We start from the raw sequence: 20,586 nt of genomic DNA on the forward strand, positions 1-20,586 counted from the left end.
TAAAAACCTAAAGCATATATATGCATTTTAATATATCAATTGCATATAGAACATATAATTTTTTTAATGGTTAATACCAAGTTTGGTAAAAAACCTAAAGCCAAAGCATTTGCATTTTAATATAATAAATTTCATATACAACATATATGTATATATATATATATATATATATATATATTTTTTTTTTTTTTTACAATTGTTTGCATATATATTCATGGTTAATACCAAGTTTAGTAAAAACCTAAAGCATTTGCATTTTAATATATAATAAATTCCATATACATGTATATACTATATACACAGTATATTATATATATTATATATATATATATATATATATTACAATTGTTTGCATATATATTAATGGTTAATACCAAGTTTGATAAAAATCTAAAGCATATATATGCATTTTAATATATAATGAATTTCATATACATGTATATACTGTATACACAGTATATATATTTTACAATTGTTTGCATATATATTAACGGTTAATACCAAGTCTGGTAAAAACCTAAAGCATTTGCATTTTAATATATAAATTTCATATACATGTATATACTGTATACACTATATATATATATATATATATATATAATTTTTTTTTTTTTACAATTGTTTGCATATATATTAATGGTTAATACCAAGTTTGATAAAAATCTAAAGCATATATATGCAATATATAATGGGGGGGGGGCAACAGCAAAACAGCGCATGTGCATTTCTTGAGCACTCAATCCTCACCCTATGATTTAAGCCTACAAGCTGAGCCAATAACTTAAAACAAGACCAAGAGCCTTTTAAACTTTAGCCCCGTAAAGCCTGATAATTGAGAAAAACACACCCCATTTGTGTAACAGTTTCTAAAAATTTTATTAAGAATCCTTTGGATAATTTTATTGTAAAGCCTTTTTTATTATAGTCCCGTTGGCGCAGAGATCTCAAAATACATCTGTCATAGGATCAAGAAGGCTGGGCACTACTGCTGATTATTCTTAGTTGTGACCCATGATAGTACATGGATGAGCCAAATCCTGCTGTACTGCAAAGATCAATAGCTATATTGGCAATTTTGTGTTTCTTTAACTGCCAATACATGCATGTCATTGTTTTGAAACAGCCTTAATTAAGTTTTACCCATATTTTCTGAAATGAATGGAAAAAGTCAGTGAATTTAATTTGACCATTTATTCATGATTATACATTTCCGAGATAAAATAAGCAAGAACAAAAACATTAAAAACAGTAAAGACGGTATTTCTTTCCCTTACATGGAAGTACAATACATTTGCACCAAGCTAAGAGCAACCTGAACATGGAAGAAAAACAGTGAAAGTGTCTTGAATACAACTGAAAGTGAATGTACAAAAGTACATATGATAAAAGTCCATCTTACAGAATCTTGGCATAAATTATGGCTTCATTCATGATAATGTGCAGTATTTTTCCAGCAAGAAGTGCAAAGTCCCAACATATACATGTAAACCATTGAAGACATACAGTGAATTTGAATTAACTTTTAAATGCAACGTGCAATACAACCACTGTAGTCGAGCCGTAGCTCAAAGCTTTTCCTGGTGCCGTGTAGAGCTTGTGGCCTCAAGATGGCAAGGCCATGAGAGGCAAGTTACCTCCACATCATCTGTAGCAGCCGCGTCAGAGCCAGCCATACTCAGAGCGTTTGATGTTGTCCACGGAGAAGAACAGAGCTGGGTCATAAGTTAACCATCTCCATTAGAGTTTGATCCAGCATCTGCTTTATGCTCAGGCCTTCCTCTTTAGCATGATTCAGTTTATCTGTTAATATAGCATTGCATGAGTTAAGGTCCATCAATAAATAGTGCACTGGATAACAGACATTGCTTTTGCTCAGGACAGTAGTGATAAACATGCTGATATTTTACTGAATCTAATAATTCAGAGGTTTCACCTCAGTATAACCACACCCACAGGAAGGAGCTCAGAGTATGCTGCAAGCTAATGTAACAAACCCATATTTGGAGTCATATTTTCAAATAAAATGTGTCGCTTGTAAAAAAGGAGGTCCAAGGGAAAAACAAAATTTATATATAAACAGTCCAGAATAATTTTACAGATTTGTAATTGATGTGTAAAGCTTAAAACCCCATTACCATTTTTTAGAGATGGGGGCCTGGTTTCACATTTTAAAATTCAAGCTAAATTCAGGCCATAATTCAATTTAAAGCAAAGTCAAATAGAAAACTTACCAGAACTAAATCAATTGAAGAAAATCATTGATTTTAGCCTCAAACACATCAACAGATTTTATTGGTGTAATAAAATCTATTCAACAGTAGTTGCCAAATCGATCTTCTCTCGTGCCATAACTCAGGCTGAAATTAATTCAATGATCTTTATCAAAAGGCTCTCCTGATCAGTTTAGGGTGGATAGTCCACCTTTGCAATCAAATATCAATTCTGAGCTTTGAACCACAAAACTAAGTTATTAGTGCAACATATGATCAAAACACTGAAGACTACGTCAATATGCTACAGGTACATTAAGGCAGAGCAACTCAAATTTCCAGTTAATGTCTGAGATTCAAGCATACTACATTTTCAGCATTCCCAGATAGTTGAAAATTTAACTAGAAAAGTTAATGAAATGTACAGAGAACTCTCAGTCCCGTAATAATTTAAGCGTTGTCCAAGCATTCGACTCAAATCCTCTGTGCGGCACTCGTCACAGCCACGTCCCTGTGCTGCAGCCCTGACCAACTCACAACGTAGGCCAATCCCATTTCCACTTATCTAGTTATCAGGCTGTTTAACTGAACATGTTGAGAAAAACCCAAGTAAAATTTGTCCATGTGTTGAACGTTGCTCGTTTAGTGTGTTGTACTCATTAGCGCCATTTGACGTATCCTGGACGAGTGTCCAGTTTGTTCCCGCTTCGTGTTCCAGTTTACACCTCATTTAAAACTACTCTCAGTTCATTGGTCAGAAGCCGGTTTTTCTCAAGCTGCTTGTATAGATGGTCTGGATAGTCAAAGCGGTAAGAGGGAAAAGGAAACAGAGAGAGAGAGAGAGAAGTCAGGTTAGTACCAAAGATCAAAGTGTTAGTTTTTAGACAAACAAGAGCATCTGTGTTCGAGTTGATGACCTGCTGAAACAGCAAGCCATGAACAACAAATAGTCTTTTCACATTTCTAAAAACGTCTCAAACTGCCTGTTGTCCTTGTTAACTACAATGTCAGACTATATTTAGTACCATTCCCATGGTTGCCTTCACCCTGCCAAAAATCACATTTAATACTAAATTATTTGTCAGCTTTGGCTCCAGCAGCCAACCTAAAACAGATCATTACTATCAGAGACACTTATTCTAAATGTGATACTGTACAATTTATAAAATATATTTACCGAACACCATCAATTATTCTGCAGAAGCCAACATTTCATTTGAAAGGTGGTTTTGTTTGGTTACATATTCTCTATTTTACATCTGCAACTCAATGAGTGTTGAGGACTAGACATTTGCTGCAGCTGCTCGACTGCATTTACTCCAAAACTAAGTTCACCATTTATCAAAAGGGGGGGGCCTAAAACCCAAAGATAACAGATGTTTAGGGCAGTAAATTCCTAGAGATACTGATGAGTTACACTGAAATGGTAGCACAATTGATTATGCCAACACAAACTGGGCAACTTATGACAATTGTGACTTACCATAACATTTGAAAAACTAATTTAAAAAAAAAAAGAAAAGAAAAACCCGAAAGAGGGAGAGGAGCTACAGATTTTATTCAAAAGCTACTCAAAATAAATTAAAGACACAGAAGACAAAAATGATAGGACAAATGGAAATGAAATGAAACATTGCAAGAAAAAGTTGAAGGGCTGACAGATGGAAGAATGTTTATTTTACAGAAAGCAATATGGCTCAAAAGTTTGAGAGAAATGGCAAATAAAAGAGAAGTGTGCTGGCAGCGATGTCCAAGTGTGCAGTATTGGCAGGGGAGTAAAGAAATACAAAGTAGAACAGTGGACTGCTGCGCAGCAGAGAAATGATGATGCTCAACCAGCTTCTGGAGTGAAAGGTGAAAAAGTTTAGCTGTGAAAACAGAAAAGGAAAAGCATTGAAGGGTTGGAAATCAAAAGGGAAAAGATGAATGATTTAAAACAAATGAGGGGAAAATTGAAAAAAAAAAAAAACCCACAGCAAACATCTAATCTAATAATCTAGTCAACAGATCCAAACAGTGTTAGTCTGGTTGCAAAGTTAACCTACAGTAAACGATTAATGAATAATTGTTTCATAATTAGGGTTAGTCATATTCAAACACACCACACGAGGGAGCTACTGCTGCAGTGGTTAGAAGTGTTGGACACTAGCACAAGCAGATTCAAGCATGTAGAGAATTACATGGATGTCATGTCGTTGAGGGCGTGGTCCAGCTCCTCGCTGATGGCCTTGTACTTCAGTTTCTGGGCATACAGCTCGTCTATTGTGTAGCAATTATGTCGCAGTGGAGGATTTGAAAAATGGAAGGGAAAAAAAAAAAAGTATAACGTAAGAGGGTGAAAGCCAAAAAGGTAAACAAAGAAAGGAGGAGGGTGGAAAGGACACAAATAGGAAGGGTGCATGAACAGCTGCTAATATAGTGTGAGATTCCTGAGGAGTCACTGAGAAGATGCCTCACATGCTCCAGGACCCTGTGACGACTGCTAAGGACAACCCGGCCTTGAACAGTCTCTGCACCAGCACGCCAAACGGCACCGTGGTGAGAAATGTTGCCAGCCATCAAGCTGGCAATTATAGATAGTTATTTTTTCTTCTTCCATCTTCCCACCAAGGTAGATGACTGACGCATTAAGATTGTACCTGAGCACCATTTCATTTCATCCTGCTGGCCAAATGTATAACCACACTACAGTGTTCAATAAAAACATCCCATCAGTTTGTGATTGAAAAGTGCAACTAAACTCAGACTACAAATCAAGTTAAAAGGATTCATACCCTCCAGGTCATCAATGGTCTTTTCAAGCTTGGCGACTGATCTCTCTGCGAACTCAGCACGGGTCTCAGCCTGAGTGAAACAACGTGGTCAAACATTAGCAACCACCGTAAAGAGGTTTACATTAAAGAGCACAAAAACAGGAAAGTGCTCCAAGTTTTAAAAAAAAAAATCTCAGCTGACTCATGGCAACTATCTCACTCACCTCTTTCAGCTTGTCTGTGAGGACCTTGATCTCCTCCTCATACTTGTCCTCCTTCTGCGAGTACTGTGGTTACATATGAAGACAAGTTCCAAGTGTCAAAACAAATTTCATGAGTTTGAATTTTTAATTTCCACTTATTTTTGATCGGCCATCCCACCTTCTCTGCCTGAGCCTCCAGAGACTTCAGGTTGTTCTGCACCGTTTTCAGCTCCTCCTCAAGCTCTGCGCATTTGCTGTCGGATTAGCGTGTTGAACAAGCAGAGTCCAAATTAATGTACTTTTATTTCAAGTTCAACAACTGCAGATGAAGGGAGGGAGAAAAAAAAAAAAGCTACCCTTCCGACAGCTCTGCACGCTCCTCTGTACGTTCCAAGTCGCTCTCAATGATGACCAGTTTACGGGCCACCTGAAGGCAAGAATCCATCACATTACTTCACTGAAAACTGAGTTCTTGTATTCTACTTGGAATCTGGTGGCAGCTGTTCCCAAGAATCAACTGCATAAGAACAGCTGAGAAACTTGCCTCCTCGTATTTGCGGTCAGCCTCTTCAGCAATGTGTTTGGCCTCTTTCAGCTGGATCTCCTGCAGCTCCATTTTCTCCTCATCCTTCATCGCCCTGTTCTCAATGACTTTCATGCCTCTGTGGAGGTAGATCACAACAGTGGGTAAGTCTAAATATTACTTGGGCAACTTTTTTTGGCGTGACAAGATCCCAGCGTCTCCATCAAGAGCTCAGGAATCCTTGTTTTGGTCAAAGAAGAGCTTGTGATTCCTACTGCCAGATTATTTTGGTCAGAGTGGTTGAAATATAAAGGGTACTACATGAACATTCATTCAATGAAATACATCCAACATGCCTACATAGGTTTCATGCAGTGATATACACTGTCCTTACTGACAGAAAGGAGGCATATATGAACTACCAAATAAAATAAAATCCCTGGAATGAGAAGCAGCAGGACTGCATAATCCAACATCTTAAAAACACACATATGGTGGCCATAAGTACAGTTTATCTGGAGTTACTCTGCACCATTAAGAGTAAATTATTCAAGGCATTATATTAAATATCTTTAAAACCATATTTGGCAATTCCACCTACTTTATTTTTTAACCTTTTTCTATTGGGGAAGTGTGCAAACAGTCCTCTTCCAGCCACTGGTTGCAGCACAGAGTCGTTATGAATGCCACTTTTGGCATCATTTTTCAAATACTTGAGTCACCGAATCACCCTCCACCCCCCGCCAGGTACTTGGGTAAAAGTAGTTGAGCTGAACTAATATCCTCAGTGCCACCTTGACCACTGAAGAAAGACTAATTCTGCAACATCCATGGACCCAACCCTTAAATACCTTAGTGATTAAGGATTATTCTTCTGTATACCCACATTTAAAAAAAGTTTGTTCCTACAGCTTTTTTGCCTCAAATGACCATTTAGAGACCACAACTAACTAAAAATACCTTAAAATGTGCAATTCCAAATATACAAAAGGCACTAAAGTTGTTTATTTTAATGCATGGTAGTGACGCCCACCTCTCGCTCTCATCAGCAGCCTTCTCTGCCTCCTCCAGCTTGGTCAGGGCTGTGGCCAGACGCTCCTGAGCACGGTCCAACTCCTCCTCAACCAGCTGGATACGTCTGTTCAGGGAGGCCACATCACTCTCGGCCTGGGAGAGCACAAGGCCACAAAGGCAGGATCAACAATCAAGCAGACAATCACATACTGACACATATGACTATCCCTACAAGTGTCACTCTCAGCCTGAGAGCACAAGGCCACAAAGGCAGGATCAAAAAAATCAAGATCGTCCGCAAAGCATACAATTGCATACTGAAATAGGTTTTGCATGAAGGTTTAAAGAAAATTAATGACTATCCCTTCAAGTATGAGCTGTCCACAGGGCTGCAGCTTGTTCAGGAAGCATCCAAACAGTGCAATGCAGAATCTGTGCTGGACTAAACCATTTTTCCAACCTCCAACAACTGGGTATTTGTCAGCAATGCATTTAAAAAAAAAAAGGTAAATGCATTTTCTCCACCGTCCCCACCCTTTTTTTCTTGTCATCGTTTCATGTCTCAATGATTTGCTTTTCTTGGCCCACAATTCAATTAAGCAATGAAATGCAGCTTTAAAGGAGGTGAAATAAATCGCGTTATTCTGAAACTGTGATGGCACAACTAGGGATTGTTTGATCTCAAAAGGATTTCTGGTGCTGCTCCGACGTTAGTCTACTTGTTTATTGAGGATATTCAGGGTGGTGTCTTCCTAGTCGCCCCATCCATCCATCCTTCCCCAAAACCTCTGAAAACGACCTCATATTTAACTCTAAATATTGGTTCGTTGGGGCCCAGGCGCCACGCTTTTTGACCAGATTTGCCCAGATCAAATCCTGGGGGCTAATAAAGGCTTATTTATGGTTCCACCAACGCAGAGCCTACGGCGTAGGGTACGCGGCGGCGCGCAGCGTACGTTGCGCGTCGCCGCGTACCCTACGCCGTAGCCTCTGCGTCGGTTTAACGCAGAACCATAAACCGGGCTTAATTAGATGAGCAGCAGCTTACGGCTTCCCTGGCGCTGCGCTCCTGCTGCAGGTCTCGCTGCAGCAAAGATGCCTTGTCCTCCGCCGCGTCGGCCTGCTCCTGCAGAGACTTGATCTTCTTCTTGACGGCTTCCAGGGAGCTGCCACCGGCCATGGTTCGGCTTTGTTTTGTTTGGTGTGTCTCGGGTCGGCTCGGTGCAGACAAACACACGCGTGTTTGATCCCTGCCCCCACAGCGCCTTTAATCAGCCGCTCACCGGGATTGGGCCGTGCCACCGACCGCGGGAGGAAGTAACTCACTTTACCCCGCAAATAATGGCACGTATTAGAGAAATAAAAGGTATTGAAGCAGTTTTGTGGCCCAATATTTTTTTGTTCAAAATGCAATTTAATGTTATTGTTTGTACTTTTTTCTGGAATCTACACCTGCACCATTGTTGAGTCATTTAACGCGCACCCCTTAACTGTGAAATTGGGCCAGTCCGATCAAGATCACCAAACATCACACACCGGCTCAGTCAGGGATCAATTACTCTGATCAATACTATTGATACTATCTATACTTTTACATTATCAATATCAATATATAGATAGATAGATAGATAGATAGATAGATAGATAGATAGATAGATAGATAGATAGATAGATAGATAGATAGATAGATAGATAGTATTGACAGTATGATACGATAGTACAATACTTTTACACTATCAATACTCATTATATTATTATGATTAATCATACTGTCAATACTATTTACATTTAAATTTTGCATTAATACAGTATCTATCTATCTATCTATCTATCTATCTATCTATCTATCTATCTATCTATCTATCTATCTATCTATCTATCTATCTATCTATCTATCTATCTATCTATCTATCTATCTATCTATCTATCTATCTATCTATTAATAAAGTATCTATCTATCTACATTAATAGACTATCTATCTATCTACATTATACTATCATCTGTAAATAGAATCTCAGGTCTTCACTATTCAAACCTTTTGTATATTTTTTATAATATTTATATTTCTTATATTCTTATATTTCTTATTGTTTGCACTATTGTTTCTTATACAATAAAATATTCTATTCTTCTATTCTATTCTATTCTATTCTATTCTATTCTATTCTATTTTATCCTATTCTTAATAATACTACCCATATTATGACTATGCTAGCCTTCTGCAACAAGTTTATTTCAATTATGCATTAAGTGTAATTTATAAAATAACAACATATCTTCATTTTTATTTATGATAAGCGTGCTAATTGTACATTGTTTATCTTTCCTCCAATTGCCAAGGAAACAAATAATCTAATGCTCTTTAAAAACTATGCTTAATTGAGTTCTTCAATTAACTAATCGTTAATTTACTTTAAACGAACTTCATCGTGTCCTAATCAGGTATTTGAGGTTACATCTTGATTTGTCTTTAGTTTGTCAATCAATCAATTAGTCAGTCAGTGATAGTTAATTCCAGAGATGAGAACTAAATAAGTTGCTGTATGTTACTGTTTGTCACCGTTGACGTTGTGGGTCACGTTACACCTTCAGTTGGGTCTAATTGGCCTTACATTACTTACAGTCAATTAACTGGTCATTTCATCCAGGTTGAGCAGAACTGCAGAGTGCCAACTGATACCACTATAGGACCACAAATCTGTCAAATGTTTTTCAGGCCAAAATGTCCCTGTAAAACATCCGACTGAAACTGGACACTGGCCCTAAGATTCACACAAGTGAGCGTGCAATGTACTTGTACACTTGTGAGCTGTGACCTTACCATATACAGCCCAAGTGCTAAATTTAACTGCAACCCTACTCATCCTATGCAATCTGCAGTTGGTTTGGTCTGTATGGAGGCTTCTTATATTGATTTTTTTTTTATGGAGGCCTGTGAGGTGTATCAAATATTAGCAGAGAAGGTGTCCATGTTGAATTTCCGCCATAGCCACTTACATCTGTGGCTTTCTTCTCAGCAAGCTCGAGTTTCTCCTGGGCATCCTTTAGGGCCTCGGAGTACTTGTCCAACTCATCCTCAGTTGACTTCAGCTTCTTCTGGAGTGTTACCAGGTCATCCTCAAGCTAGTGCACAGAAAAAAAAAAGATTTAATTAACCTAATCTAAACTTTAAAATGGACTCAGGCACAAATCTTAATGGAATAGGTATATAGATTCGCCTAAACGTCGTTATTGTAAATGATAAACATGTAACTTTAAAGCGACGTAAAACATCCCTTTTCAGCTTTATGCATATGGAAAAAGGGCAAACAGATATTAATTTGAAAACTAAATGTAATCCTATCATAAAGCCGCAGTAGGCTACACAGAGAGAGCATGCAACGTGCCAAGCGCACCGGGAACCCGGCACATGTGCGTAAAAGCGCAGGAGTGGGAGTCCCACTGAATGCCGACCTGTTTACTTCTGTCCTCAGATCCTTTCTTGTCTGACTCGGCCTGCTCAGCTCTGTCCATGGCATTTTCCTTGTCGAGCTTGAGCATCTGCATCTTCTTCTTGATGGCGTCCATGGCTGGTTATTGTCTGAGGTCTCCGCACAAACAAGAGAAAGTGAATGTACCGTAAATGACTGGAGCGTCTGAACCACACTGAACGCCAAGCCGGAGTGCGAGCTCGCCCCGTCTGGGAGTCAAATATGTACGTTGGAGGGGCAGATACTGGATACCCACTACTTTTTTGGAAACAACGGCAGCTGTTTGCCAAGGCGCGGCCTGTTTTTTTTCCTGAATTGCTTCAATGATTCGCCCTCACAAGACATTTGACCACCTCTATGACTATACTAGGGGTACCAGCGTCAGAAAGACACTCCTCCCTTATAGTAGGACGTCCACCCCTATTTCCATCACTCTCCCTGGAAGTGGAGAGTGGAGCAGTAGCCTCTGAGATGGAACCATTTGGGAGAAATATGCAGATACTGACCCATTTATCCCCCAGGGAGATGAAACATAACCTTCATGTGAGCGAAAACCAAACAGCCATCGCTTCACTATGAAATTGTATGTCATTTTTACAGTTTATTAATTTTAATGGTATTTAGCTGTACCAGATATTTCTTTCAAAGATCAGCACAGAATAAATTGTAATAGCATTTCATGCATTGAAGCTATTCACACAAAACAAATATAACTCATTGAATAATCCCCTGTGAAAGTGTTTTCTCCTTTGAGACATCTCATATTATACAGTATGGCAGCCTTGTCTTGGAGGGATCACTTTAAGAGAAATCACTCACAACATAGCTCAACGTCCCAGCAGCAATCAGATACAGTAGCTTGGCTCTTTGTAGGAATATATCATCAACCCTGTCCAACTCCTCTGGGGGCTTATACATGCTGGAGAGCTCTGTCCCGGGACGGGCCACAGTGGTTACATTGATACGTGTAGTGGAATATGCAGAAGCTTTGGCATTTCAACGGCTTCCCTCTCTCACTGCACTGCTGATAGTTCCCAGGGCCAGTGGCAGCCAGAGCTGCTGCACAAGCTGCAGGAATGATGGATGGCTGAGCAATAACACACCACTCGCAGTCACAGTACTGGTAGTAGGTTTTTGGTGCAACGGCAGGAAATTTGGACCAGAAGAAGGAAATAAAGGTCAACGAGTAAGGATATCTGCAATGAACAATTGACTGAATAGTCTGCTCACTTGAGTCAGTGTTACTGCTCTAAACAATACCGTCTTTATTGTAGTAACAGTAATTGCTCTTAATCTCTGATGTACACTTATACTTAATGTAAATTATATACATATGTATATACATTTTTAGATGGTATACCTTTTTCATATGTTTAAATTTTATTTTGAGCTTGTCACTGTCTGTTCCTTGTATGTTGTGATGCTGCCCAGTAATTTCTCAATCCTGGGATCAATAAAGTACATCTCATTTTATCATCTCATCAAATAGTCACGCTGACTTTGTCAGTCTCTCCAAGGAGCTGTCGTCCATCTTCCACACTGTTACCCCTCAAACTTTGCTCGTGTCGTATTATGTCGAGTGCATATTTTTGGACGTCACTGCTTGGACCAGCACCTGTTGGACTCTGTCAACGGCCTCCCAGAAATGAGGCCCAGTGACTTTTTCACCAAAATCACAACTCATGTCAACAACAATTTACCTTCAGTGTTTTATCTTGTTTTTGTTTTCTGTGGTGGGGGGGGTACATCTTAACCGAACAATTAGTAAACACATGCCTATCAGCTTCGCAGGAGAAAAGATTTTAGAAAATCTGGAGAAAAAAAAGTTAAATTACTCTTTTAACTTTTACTTACCTTCTATATTTCTCACTGCTGTATTTTATTTCTTTGGTGGTCTGGTCTGACGACGTTCCCGCAGGGCTTTTATTTAAGCCAGTCAGCTGTCACTGTGTTATCACTTAGCCATGTGTTTTGTGGAACGGCCAGCCCGACATGCCGGTCATATCCAGAGATCAGAGTCCCTTGGAGCAGTCAGTGTCACTCTCACACCCAGGATAAATGGAGACATCCTCACATCGTACCTGTCCAGCAGTCAATCACTTTCTCTGATGAGGCCAGATGTTTGATTTGGGGGGCTGAAAACTCTTTTAATGATAACACTGGGGATATTTTGATTTAACCTGCTGTATCATGTATGCTCTCTTTCGATTAGTTAGTCATTATTAACATAATATGTCACATTTTTATAAAGCCTTTGTGTTGGTTTATACAGAAAAAATAAACACAAATGTGAAAAAGAATCAGAATCAGAATCAGAATCATCTTTATTGGCCAGGTTCGAACATTGTCCAACAAGGAATTTGACTCCGGTAGTTTAAAGAGGTCCCTATTACTGCCTGACATGACATATGTATATTGTCAATCATGTAAGACATGTGAAATAATTGAAACCATCCTTATTCTTCCCAAAAGCTTGAATGCCCCTTTCATTTCATTAGCAGGCTTGATTATTTATGGCCATTAAAGCCTTTCTGATTTATTGTTAGGAGCCTGTCTTGACAAATCTTTTGCTTTTGGGTTTTTTCCCAACTTCTCTCTCAGTTTTCTTAATTATGTTTACTTATTATAACTTCTTATAACAGTTAAGTCACATCAGTGGTATTTAAGCACTTCATTGTAAATCTGTTGAGACGTCCGTTCCCAGGCCAAAGTAACTCCAGCTGGTGATCGTGGAGAAGATTTAATGCCGAGACTGGAATTTCTCACTTCCTCGTCAGTAATTAAAAATATCAGGGAGGAGTATCAGTGGTGTTCTGCCAAGATCTCCAGAGTCAAACTTGAAGTGAGGTGAATCAACTTAACCAAGATCAACTTCACCGTAATGACGTTTAAAGATAATATGAAACTATTTGTGTGTGTAGATGCTGTACACAGTGCTTGCCAAATAGAGTATGAGCCCAATTTTCCATCAGTGGAGCACCTACAGTATGACAGTAAAAACCTGATCCGACTCTGGTCTTTTTACTCAAGAAGTAAAACGAGTAAAAGGGAACAATTGTGTGTCAAATCAGCAGAGAAAACACATTTTGTTTTTGTTGTTTGTGGTGCCACCAGTTCAGAAAAGTGGATGATCCCTCTGGTGTTGCCATGTAGCGTGCTGTCGTCATCAGTAACAGTATCATCTTTCCAACTTCCATCATAATCAGATTTAGGACATAATAATAATGGATGAGCTGTCTTCCATCAGCTGTTAGCCCACATTAAATTCAACGCCGTTATCGTATTAGCAGTGGCTTTTGTTGTCTTCTCCGCTGCCAAGTCTGTAAAACAGATCCTTTTGTTGCAACTGAAATCAACAATGATGCCAAAGTTTTCTTTCACTCCAAGCTTAAATGGTGGCATGGAAAGCTTAGCTGATGGGAAAATATAGGGAAATTGATGACAGGTTTGAAAGCAGTGTGGAGGCAGCTGAGCAACTGTAATTTACATTGCCTCCTGAAATTTTAGTGCGTGACAAATTTAGCATGTGTCTCAGTTCATAGCCTGGACTCAATATAGCTTAGAGTATAGTGCTGACTCAGACATACCGTCTTGACACTTAAAGGGACTTTGTACACTTGCCAGAACTCACCTCTCTTGTTAGAACATCTATTGGTGTGAAAAAATAAATAAAATTGTCCTATTTTATTTGCTTCTAATTTCACTTAACAAAATAAGTTTCAAATGTTTAAAAGTCAACTATAAATCACAAAGAGCAAACCCATCAGATACAACATTATTACCACCCGTCTAATATTGAGCTCCAGTAACAGCTCTGACTAGTCAGGACATGGACAAATGAACATCAGGGCGTCTTCTGAAATCTCTGCTGCTGAGATATAAGCAATCAACCATTTGGATCCCATGGGTTTTGGGGTCGTTGCTGATTGGTCTTGCATCCCACAAATGCCAGCACATTGGAGTGAAGGGACTTTGGAGGCCAAATGGACACCACAGACTTTGTTTTGCTCTTTGAGCCCTTCTTTACCAGCTGTCGTGGTCTTTCTTTTGCAGGAAGCCGCTACGGTAGGAGCGTGCCGTTACTACAGGGGGTACAGTGGCAAGTGTCATATATCCAGGGCTGCACATAAGTGGGCCGCCAGAGCGCATGCGCCGTCAAAATCCTCAATGCGCTGTCAATCTAGTGCTGCGAAGCGCTTTTGCGTACCAACAGCTGGGGCTCATATTATTGGTTGTGGCCAGACCAGAATACTAATATTAAAAAATCTATTGCGAGAGCTTTTCCCCAGAACCGCCACTCAAAGTTAGTACTGGCCAATCACAGCGCGTCCTTACTCCCCCTCCCATACTCGTTGCAGCGGTGAGGAAGAGAGTTAAGGATAAGCTTTACTGAACAAACCCCGTCACGTCTCGTCAAAATGTCCAAGAAGCAAGCGCCATTAAGTAATTATTTTGGCGTTCCACCACCACCAACTACAAAGAGACGCCAAACTAAACCACTACCCGTGGATAGAAACAGAAAACGTGTCTTCGCCGAGAAGTGGCTGCATGATGTTGTTACGCGGCGACGCGCACCGTACGTTCGCGGTCCCGCGTATCCTACCCCGTAAGCTCTGCGTTGATGCAACGCGGAACCATAAATCAGCCAGCGTCCGTCACTGCGTGCAGCAGTTACCTGCAGCAGCAAGCCGCTGCTCTGATTATGTCTCACAGTTTATGAAAACCCCAAATAAAAAATAAATTAGAGAATATTTTATGAAATCAATAAACAATTCCATCATCAAAATTATAACAAATAAAGGTTCAACATATCTTGCTTTGCATGTAATAAGAATAGGTAATATATTAGTTTCACCTTTTAAGTTGAATTATTGAAATAGATTAACTTTTACACCATATTCTAGTTGAATTATTGAAATAAATTAACTTTTACACCATATTCTAGTTGAATTATTGAAATAAGTTAACTTTTACACCATATTCTAGTTGGATTATTGAAATAAATTAACTTTTACACCATATTCTAGTTGAATTATTGAAATAAATTAACTTTGTAAAAGACTATATTGAGCCATTCATCTTTATAAGTGAATAAATATCGTTTTGCCTATAACTTATTCCTGCATCCCTCTTTTATCGATCCGGCGAGACGGGTCACCGCGTTTTTGGAGGCCCAAGTCACATATCCAGGGGCTCCTCTGAGCACCAGACCAAAATAATTATGTGCAGCCCTGCATATATCCAGGATACAGTGAGATTAACAATGTTATTCACAGGTACCAGTGCATTGAGAGTTGAAACCAAAATGTGTTTTTAGCAGTTACTGCAACAGTACAGTTAGGAAAACTGGAAAGCAAACATTTACGGTAATGTGATTTTTCAAAACATTTTTAAAACTTTGATGCAAACATACATTTTGTTAAAGAAAAAAAAAACACCAACATAACCAATGCAAGTTCAACTTAAAATATTTATACTATTTACTTTATAATTCATCTTGCAGACTGACCTGTAAACAGTTTAGAGGTAGGCGACCAGAATAAGCATGCAGTGATTACCGTTTGGAGTTTTATCCTGAGGACACGACCTCACTGCCCTTTGTGGCGGTTTAATTCGCAATGTGGCTGAAGATATTTCAGCTTATAAGAGACTTAATTCAAGCTGAGCACTAAACCAAGTCAACTGAACATGTGCTTGGATGTACTAAACTCTAACCTTGCGCAGCCAAAACATCCTGATTATTAATGCTGATGAACATACAAATTAAAACAGAATGTATTAGTATTGGACGCCATACAAGTCCTGAATTTAATGAAAACTACAAAACATATTGAAATAGTTATGCAAATATGATTCCAGAAAATATAAAGTTTCATAATCCGTCATTTGAATAATACTTGAGCCTTTAATAAACAGACGAGTACAATGAAAATATTCTTTATTGACCAACTTCATATTGAGGAAATATAAACAAATCTCGAATGCGATAGCTCTAACACTAAAAAGTTGGGACACAAGCATATTTGCAAATGTGTCTCCTTATTCCTTTTAACTTGTTTACAGAAAGTGAGCAAATTATTTTCGTAAAACTTCTGTTTTTCTTAAATCTAGATAAAATAGTTGCCCACCAGTCAGTGGCTGATGTGATTATTCTTCAATAGGAAACACATCTGGATTGCAGGCAGACTAGTCGAGCACTCTATTAATGAACTTGTACTGCTGCCAGTTTTGCAGAATTAAATCTGGCATTGTCCTGATGAAATAATCAGACTTTCTAGGACAAAAAATGCCAATTTTTCGAAAGTATACGTCACTCCAAAATGACTACATAGACATGAGCATCATGTCCTGGGCGCTGATACATCTCTATACCATCAAATAAGTTCACCTTTGACACTAAACAGTAGGTTTGTCTCAACGCGAGCTAAAACAGACTCATCTGAGGACAAAGCTAATGTGCTGACAGCTCAGCCTTATTTCTGTTCCAAGTTGGGATACGACCTCCCACGTGTGTAATGGAGGCTTAGGTTACATTTGTGGAAGTGTAAATTGCTTTGAGTGACAATGGTTTTGCATTTCTTCCCATGCAGCAGTAATTTTCAAGCAACAGATGCTCACTGTTGCATTGAGTGGTTCCAACAAGCAGGATGGCCTCACCCGTCTAGTCTCAAGGACCTGCATTCCCCCCTCAAAATGCTTTTCTTTTAACTTGCTCTCACGTCTTAAGATTGGGAGGTAAATGTCTGTCGCTGAAAAGAAGAATGCAGACCATAACCACATCATAGTAAAACACACATTTTGTCTGTGCTTTAATAAAAACAAAAAGGCCACTCAAGGATTTTAATTACATTGAAATGCTTTATTTTAAGTGAATACAAAAAATAGTTTTATTGAAGCCAGATAAATATCTTTCATAATGTCAGTTATCACTCATATTCAATGTAGCGTCTTCCTAATTTCATTTCTGTTAAGGGAGGAGGGAACATACATAACACTTCAATTATTTCACAGCATTAAAATGCATCACAACATCTTAATGGTGACAGGTATATCATATTGTTCCTATCACATGTTACTTTCATAGAATTTCAAACCACAAGGACAAGAAAGCCCGGCCATAAAATGGCAGACTTGGTAACGCACAACAGATCTGGTGACTGACTCAAATCTCCCGTCCATGTAGTTTAGAAGCACTGTGGTACTGTACATGCCCGCAGAAAGCAGTACAAAAATGTGTCCATATGTAATATACATATACAGTGTACACACTGAGAGCACATTGTAAACTGCAACTTTTTTTTTTTTCTTCTTATATTTTTTTTGACTGGCAGACAGTCCCTCTGTTATCCCCAAAAGGCTTCGCATGTGGAGATGAGAGATAAAGGGAGTGCAGCTGTTTCAGCACTTGGAGGAACAGTCTGTTACAAATGGGACAACAAATGTTAAAAATGCCCACAGACATGAACCTAACATTCCTAAACAACAATCGCTTGTTCAGTACTTTCTGGTGACCAATGGCATGAAGCTGTCGCTCAAGCAGGGCTGACATATGGACTACAAACTAAGGCACTGACACTACAGACTTAACTGATAAGCAGTGGATGCTCCCCGCCTCCCTCCATCCAACACTTATACAGAAAACACCTCTGAACCCAGACCCAACTCTAAAAAAAAAAAAAAAAAAAAAAAAAAACACAAAAGAAACAAAAAAGTGACATTCTGTCTTCAGCTATGTGCTGTAGTATATTGTACTTACATAGAGGTCTGATTAACTCTGCACCTGGAGCACAAAGCCATGCATTTTCACAGCAGAACCTACTCTCAACAATTCACTTTAGTTTGATATTGTAACAGAACGTGTAGTAAGACAAAAGGAGACAAAATGTATTACAATTAAAAAAAGAAAAAGGTAAACAAATTGTTTTACCGTTGCAGCAAGTAGCATATTCAGTAAAGTCGCACAGACTACCCAGAAAAGGAGACGGCTCAACTGCAGCTTTACAGTCACTTCACTTTCAACAGTACTCAAACTGTCACACGTTGGTCAGAGTTAGCTTACTGCCAAGTTCTTTCTGAATTTTTGAACACTGACACTTCATGAATTTAAACTACCGAAGCTGAATTGACCAAAAAGGATCGCTGGCAGTGAAGAGTATTGCTAGAAAAGATACTTATTCACTCTAACAGTGGGAGACACAAATATCAATGTACTGATCTTAGTTCACCTACTGATATTAGCAACCACATGCAATGGTGGCACTACATGGCATTCAGCTAATTCTAGAGATCAGCAGTATGCTTTACATTTATTCTTAATTCACACAATGTGGGAGCCAAAAATAATCATTTATAACAAGATCATCCCCCACATTATTACTGTTTGCATGGCGTAAAGGAAACCAATGCTGCCCCCTAAAGCACCATCCTTCGTATTGCATCATGATCAAACGTGTGTACAGTATATGGGTTTCAATATCTAAAATGAGGAATTAAAAAACAAAAACAAGTTTGAGGATGGCTTCTCTGGAAGCTACACAAGCCTCTGCTAGTTGTAGCATTGTGAGAATCGAGATGATTTCTGAACCTGAAAAGGACCCCTTATCTGTTAAAAATACTAAGAAGTAATCAAACATTGGCTATATGGTTACATGTTATCCTCTGTAGAAATGCATTCACATGGTACCGTGGTAAGTGGGTGGACCTGACATGTATACTGAGATGTTTTTGCATCTGAAGGTATTTTGCATGAAGAGAGGAGGGAACTTTGATTTGTAACTTTCAGCAAAAGCAAAAAATAACTGTCCATTATTGAAATGCATGATCCAAAAAAAAAAAAAAAAGAAAAGAAAAAGCACCAATAGGTAAAAATCCTTCCTTCATATTCGGGGTAATGGATGGAGAGTAAAAGTCAAAACATGCTACAGTGATTTACATGATTCCTCACAGACATTAAGGTGCAAAAAGGAGCATAAAGGCCAACATTCACACAGAGTTCAAATGTTTGTTGTTTTTTTTTTTGCTTTCAGATTGACGTTGCAGTTGTACAGCAATATGACATGAAAAGCAATACAATCAGTTCTTCATTTTAAAGTTTGTATGCTTAAGCTGCAAACTGTTAAAAGAAATCAAAGTTTAGCTCAAGGGCAAACGAGAGCGTGTGAGCCGTGTCGTTTGTCCGAGGCATGTCACATTTTGGTTTACAATGGTTTAAGTAGTTAAGCTATACATGAGGAAATGAGAGAAAATCATGTCGGTTCACCACAATCTTTTTGTTGCTTTTAGGAAGTAGTCAGTCCCACGCAGTAGTATTTTAAAATTCGTAGTGATTGACTTTAAGATTTTTCCATACCAATAAGTCAGCGGTGTTCACTGCAGACCTGGACGTCACCGCTCTGTGAAAATCAGTCACATACCTGTCCAGGCGTGCCATTAGAAGAACACAAATGTTGCACGCAAATACAGATGCACTCTTCACACCCGTTTAAATACATGCCGCAGTGATTAGTTGCCATCCTCTCGTAGTTCGCTGGGCAGGAACTTGTACTGTTGCTGCCTGATCTGAGCCAGCTTCTTTCTGGCTTCTTCCAGCTCTCTCTCCTTCCGCAGCATTTCTTCCTGCGCTGCAATAATCTACACGGAGAGAATAAAGGCCGTCAAAAAAAAGCTTGGTATGTTTATTGGCCAATATAACAACACAAAATCAAAAGTGATACATGCTACAGATATTAGCAAAATATAAAATGTGCCGTCTCTCAACTACTCGAAGTTTTAGTTTTTTTGTGTGTATATTTTCCAGCAGTTTGCTCCAGTGAGGAATAGCCCCATTTTCTTTTTTTACAAGGTAATATCCTTAGGATTAAGTGTCGGTGGGCCACCTATCAATAATGTTACTCAGCAATAACATTGCAGATATCACAGTTCAAGCTCCTATTCTCACATTGTGACCTCAAAGTTATTGTCACCAGCTCAGACAACGTGCCTGTAATGACCAACACAAACACTGATGATAGAAACGTTTTGAAAGTACTACCTGCGCTATTCCACCCACGAACTTCGTCTTGACCACCACGTTGTCTTCATCCGCTTTGTCGAAAGCTGCTTTCTGGGCCGCACGCACCAGGTTATCTGACGCTTTCTTCACGGCGTTTCCAGCCATCTACGGGGGACAAGAGATCAGCTGAGAATGATGACGGACACTGAAGAGGAAAGAAGTACCGACAGCAAAAGTACCATCAAAACAGCGAAACTGCTCCTATAATTGAAGGTGCACTTTTATTTGAATACAATACATATTGAGTAAGGCATCTGTAAAAACTTAGAAATAGTTGTATAATAGCAGAACAAACTGGAAACAAGCCTTTGTAGTATTACTTTGATGGTCTTGTCTACTCCTCAATTGTGGCAGCTTGTGT

The 20,586-nt window shown here is 38.9% G+C and overlaps 2 protein-coding genes across 3 annotated transcripts in view; both read right to left on the reverse strand.

Annotated features, from left to right (window-relative positions):
- Positions 1-3,856: 3,856 nt before the first annotated feature.
- tpma (alpha-tropomyosin) lies at positions 3,857-10,379 on the reverse strand. 2 transcript variants are annotated; one of them, XM_061744931.1, is made up of 10 exons: positions 10,158-10,379; positions 9,702-9,827; positions 6,723-6,856; positions 5,711-5,828; positions 5,523-5,593; positions 5,345-5,420; positions 5,188-5,250; positions 4,985-5,054; positions 4,391-4,469; positions 3,857-4,078 (listed from the first exon to the last, which is right to left on the reverse strand). In XM_061744931.1, exons 1-10 carry the CDS (start codon positions 10,269-10,271, stop codon positions 4,075-4,077), a joined length of 855 nt encoding a protein of 284 aa, XP_061600915.1. In that variant the 5' UTR covers positions 10,272-10,379; the 3' UTR covers positions 3,857-4,074. The 2 variants fall into 2 exon arrangements, with proteins under 2 accessions (XP_061600915.1, XP_061600923.1); XM_061744939.1 differs by lacking the exon at positions 3,857-4,078 and having other exon boundaries at positions 4,387-4,469.
- Positions 10,380-17,012: 6,633 nt separating this feature from the next.
- tln2a (talin 2a) overlaps positions 17,013-20,586 on the reverse strand; it is a 107,107-nt gene continuing 103,533 nt past the window's right edge. Inside the window, exons 57-58 of the mRNA XM_061745075.1 lie at positions 20,205-20,330; positions 17,013-19,804 (exon numbers count right to left, since the gene is read on the reverse strand). Coding sequence (XP_061601059.1) covers positions 19,676-19,804; positions 20,205-20,330 — 255 coding nt within the window. The 3' untranslated portion in view covers positions 17,013-19,675. The remainder of the gene's footprint in view (positions 19,805-20,204; positions 20,331-20,586) is intronic.

The sequence above is a fragment of the Cololabis saira genome, chromosome 2, assembly GCF_033807715.1.
Source record: "Cololabis saira isolate AMF1-May2022 chromosome 2, fColSai1.1, whole genome shotgun sequence".
Taxonomy (NCBI): Eukaryota; Metazoa; Chordata; class Actinopteri; order Beloniformes; family Belonidae; genus Cololabis; species Cololabis saira.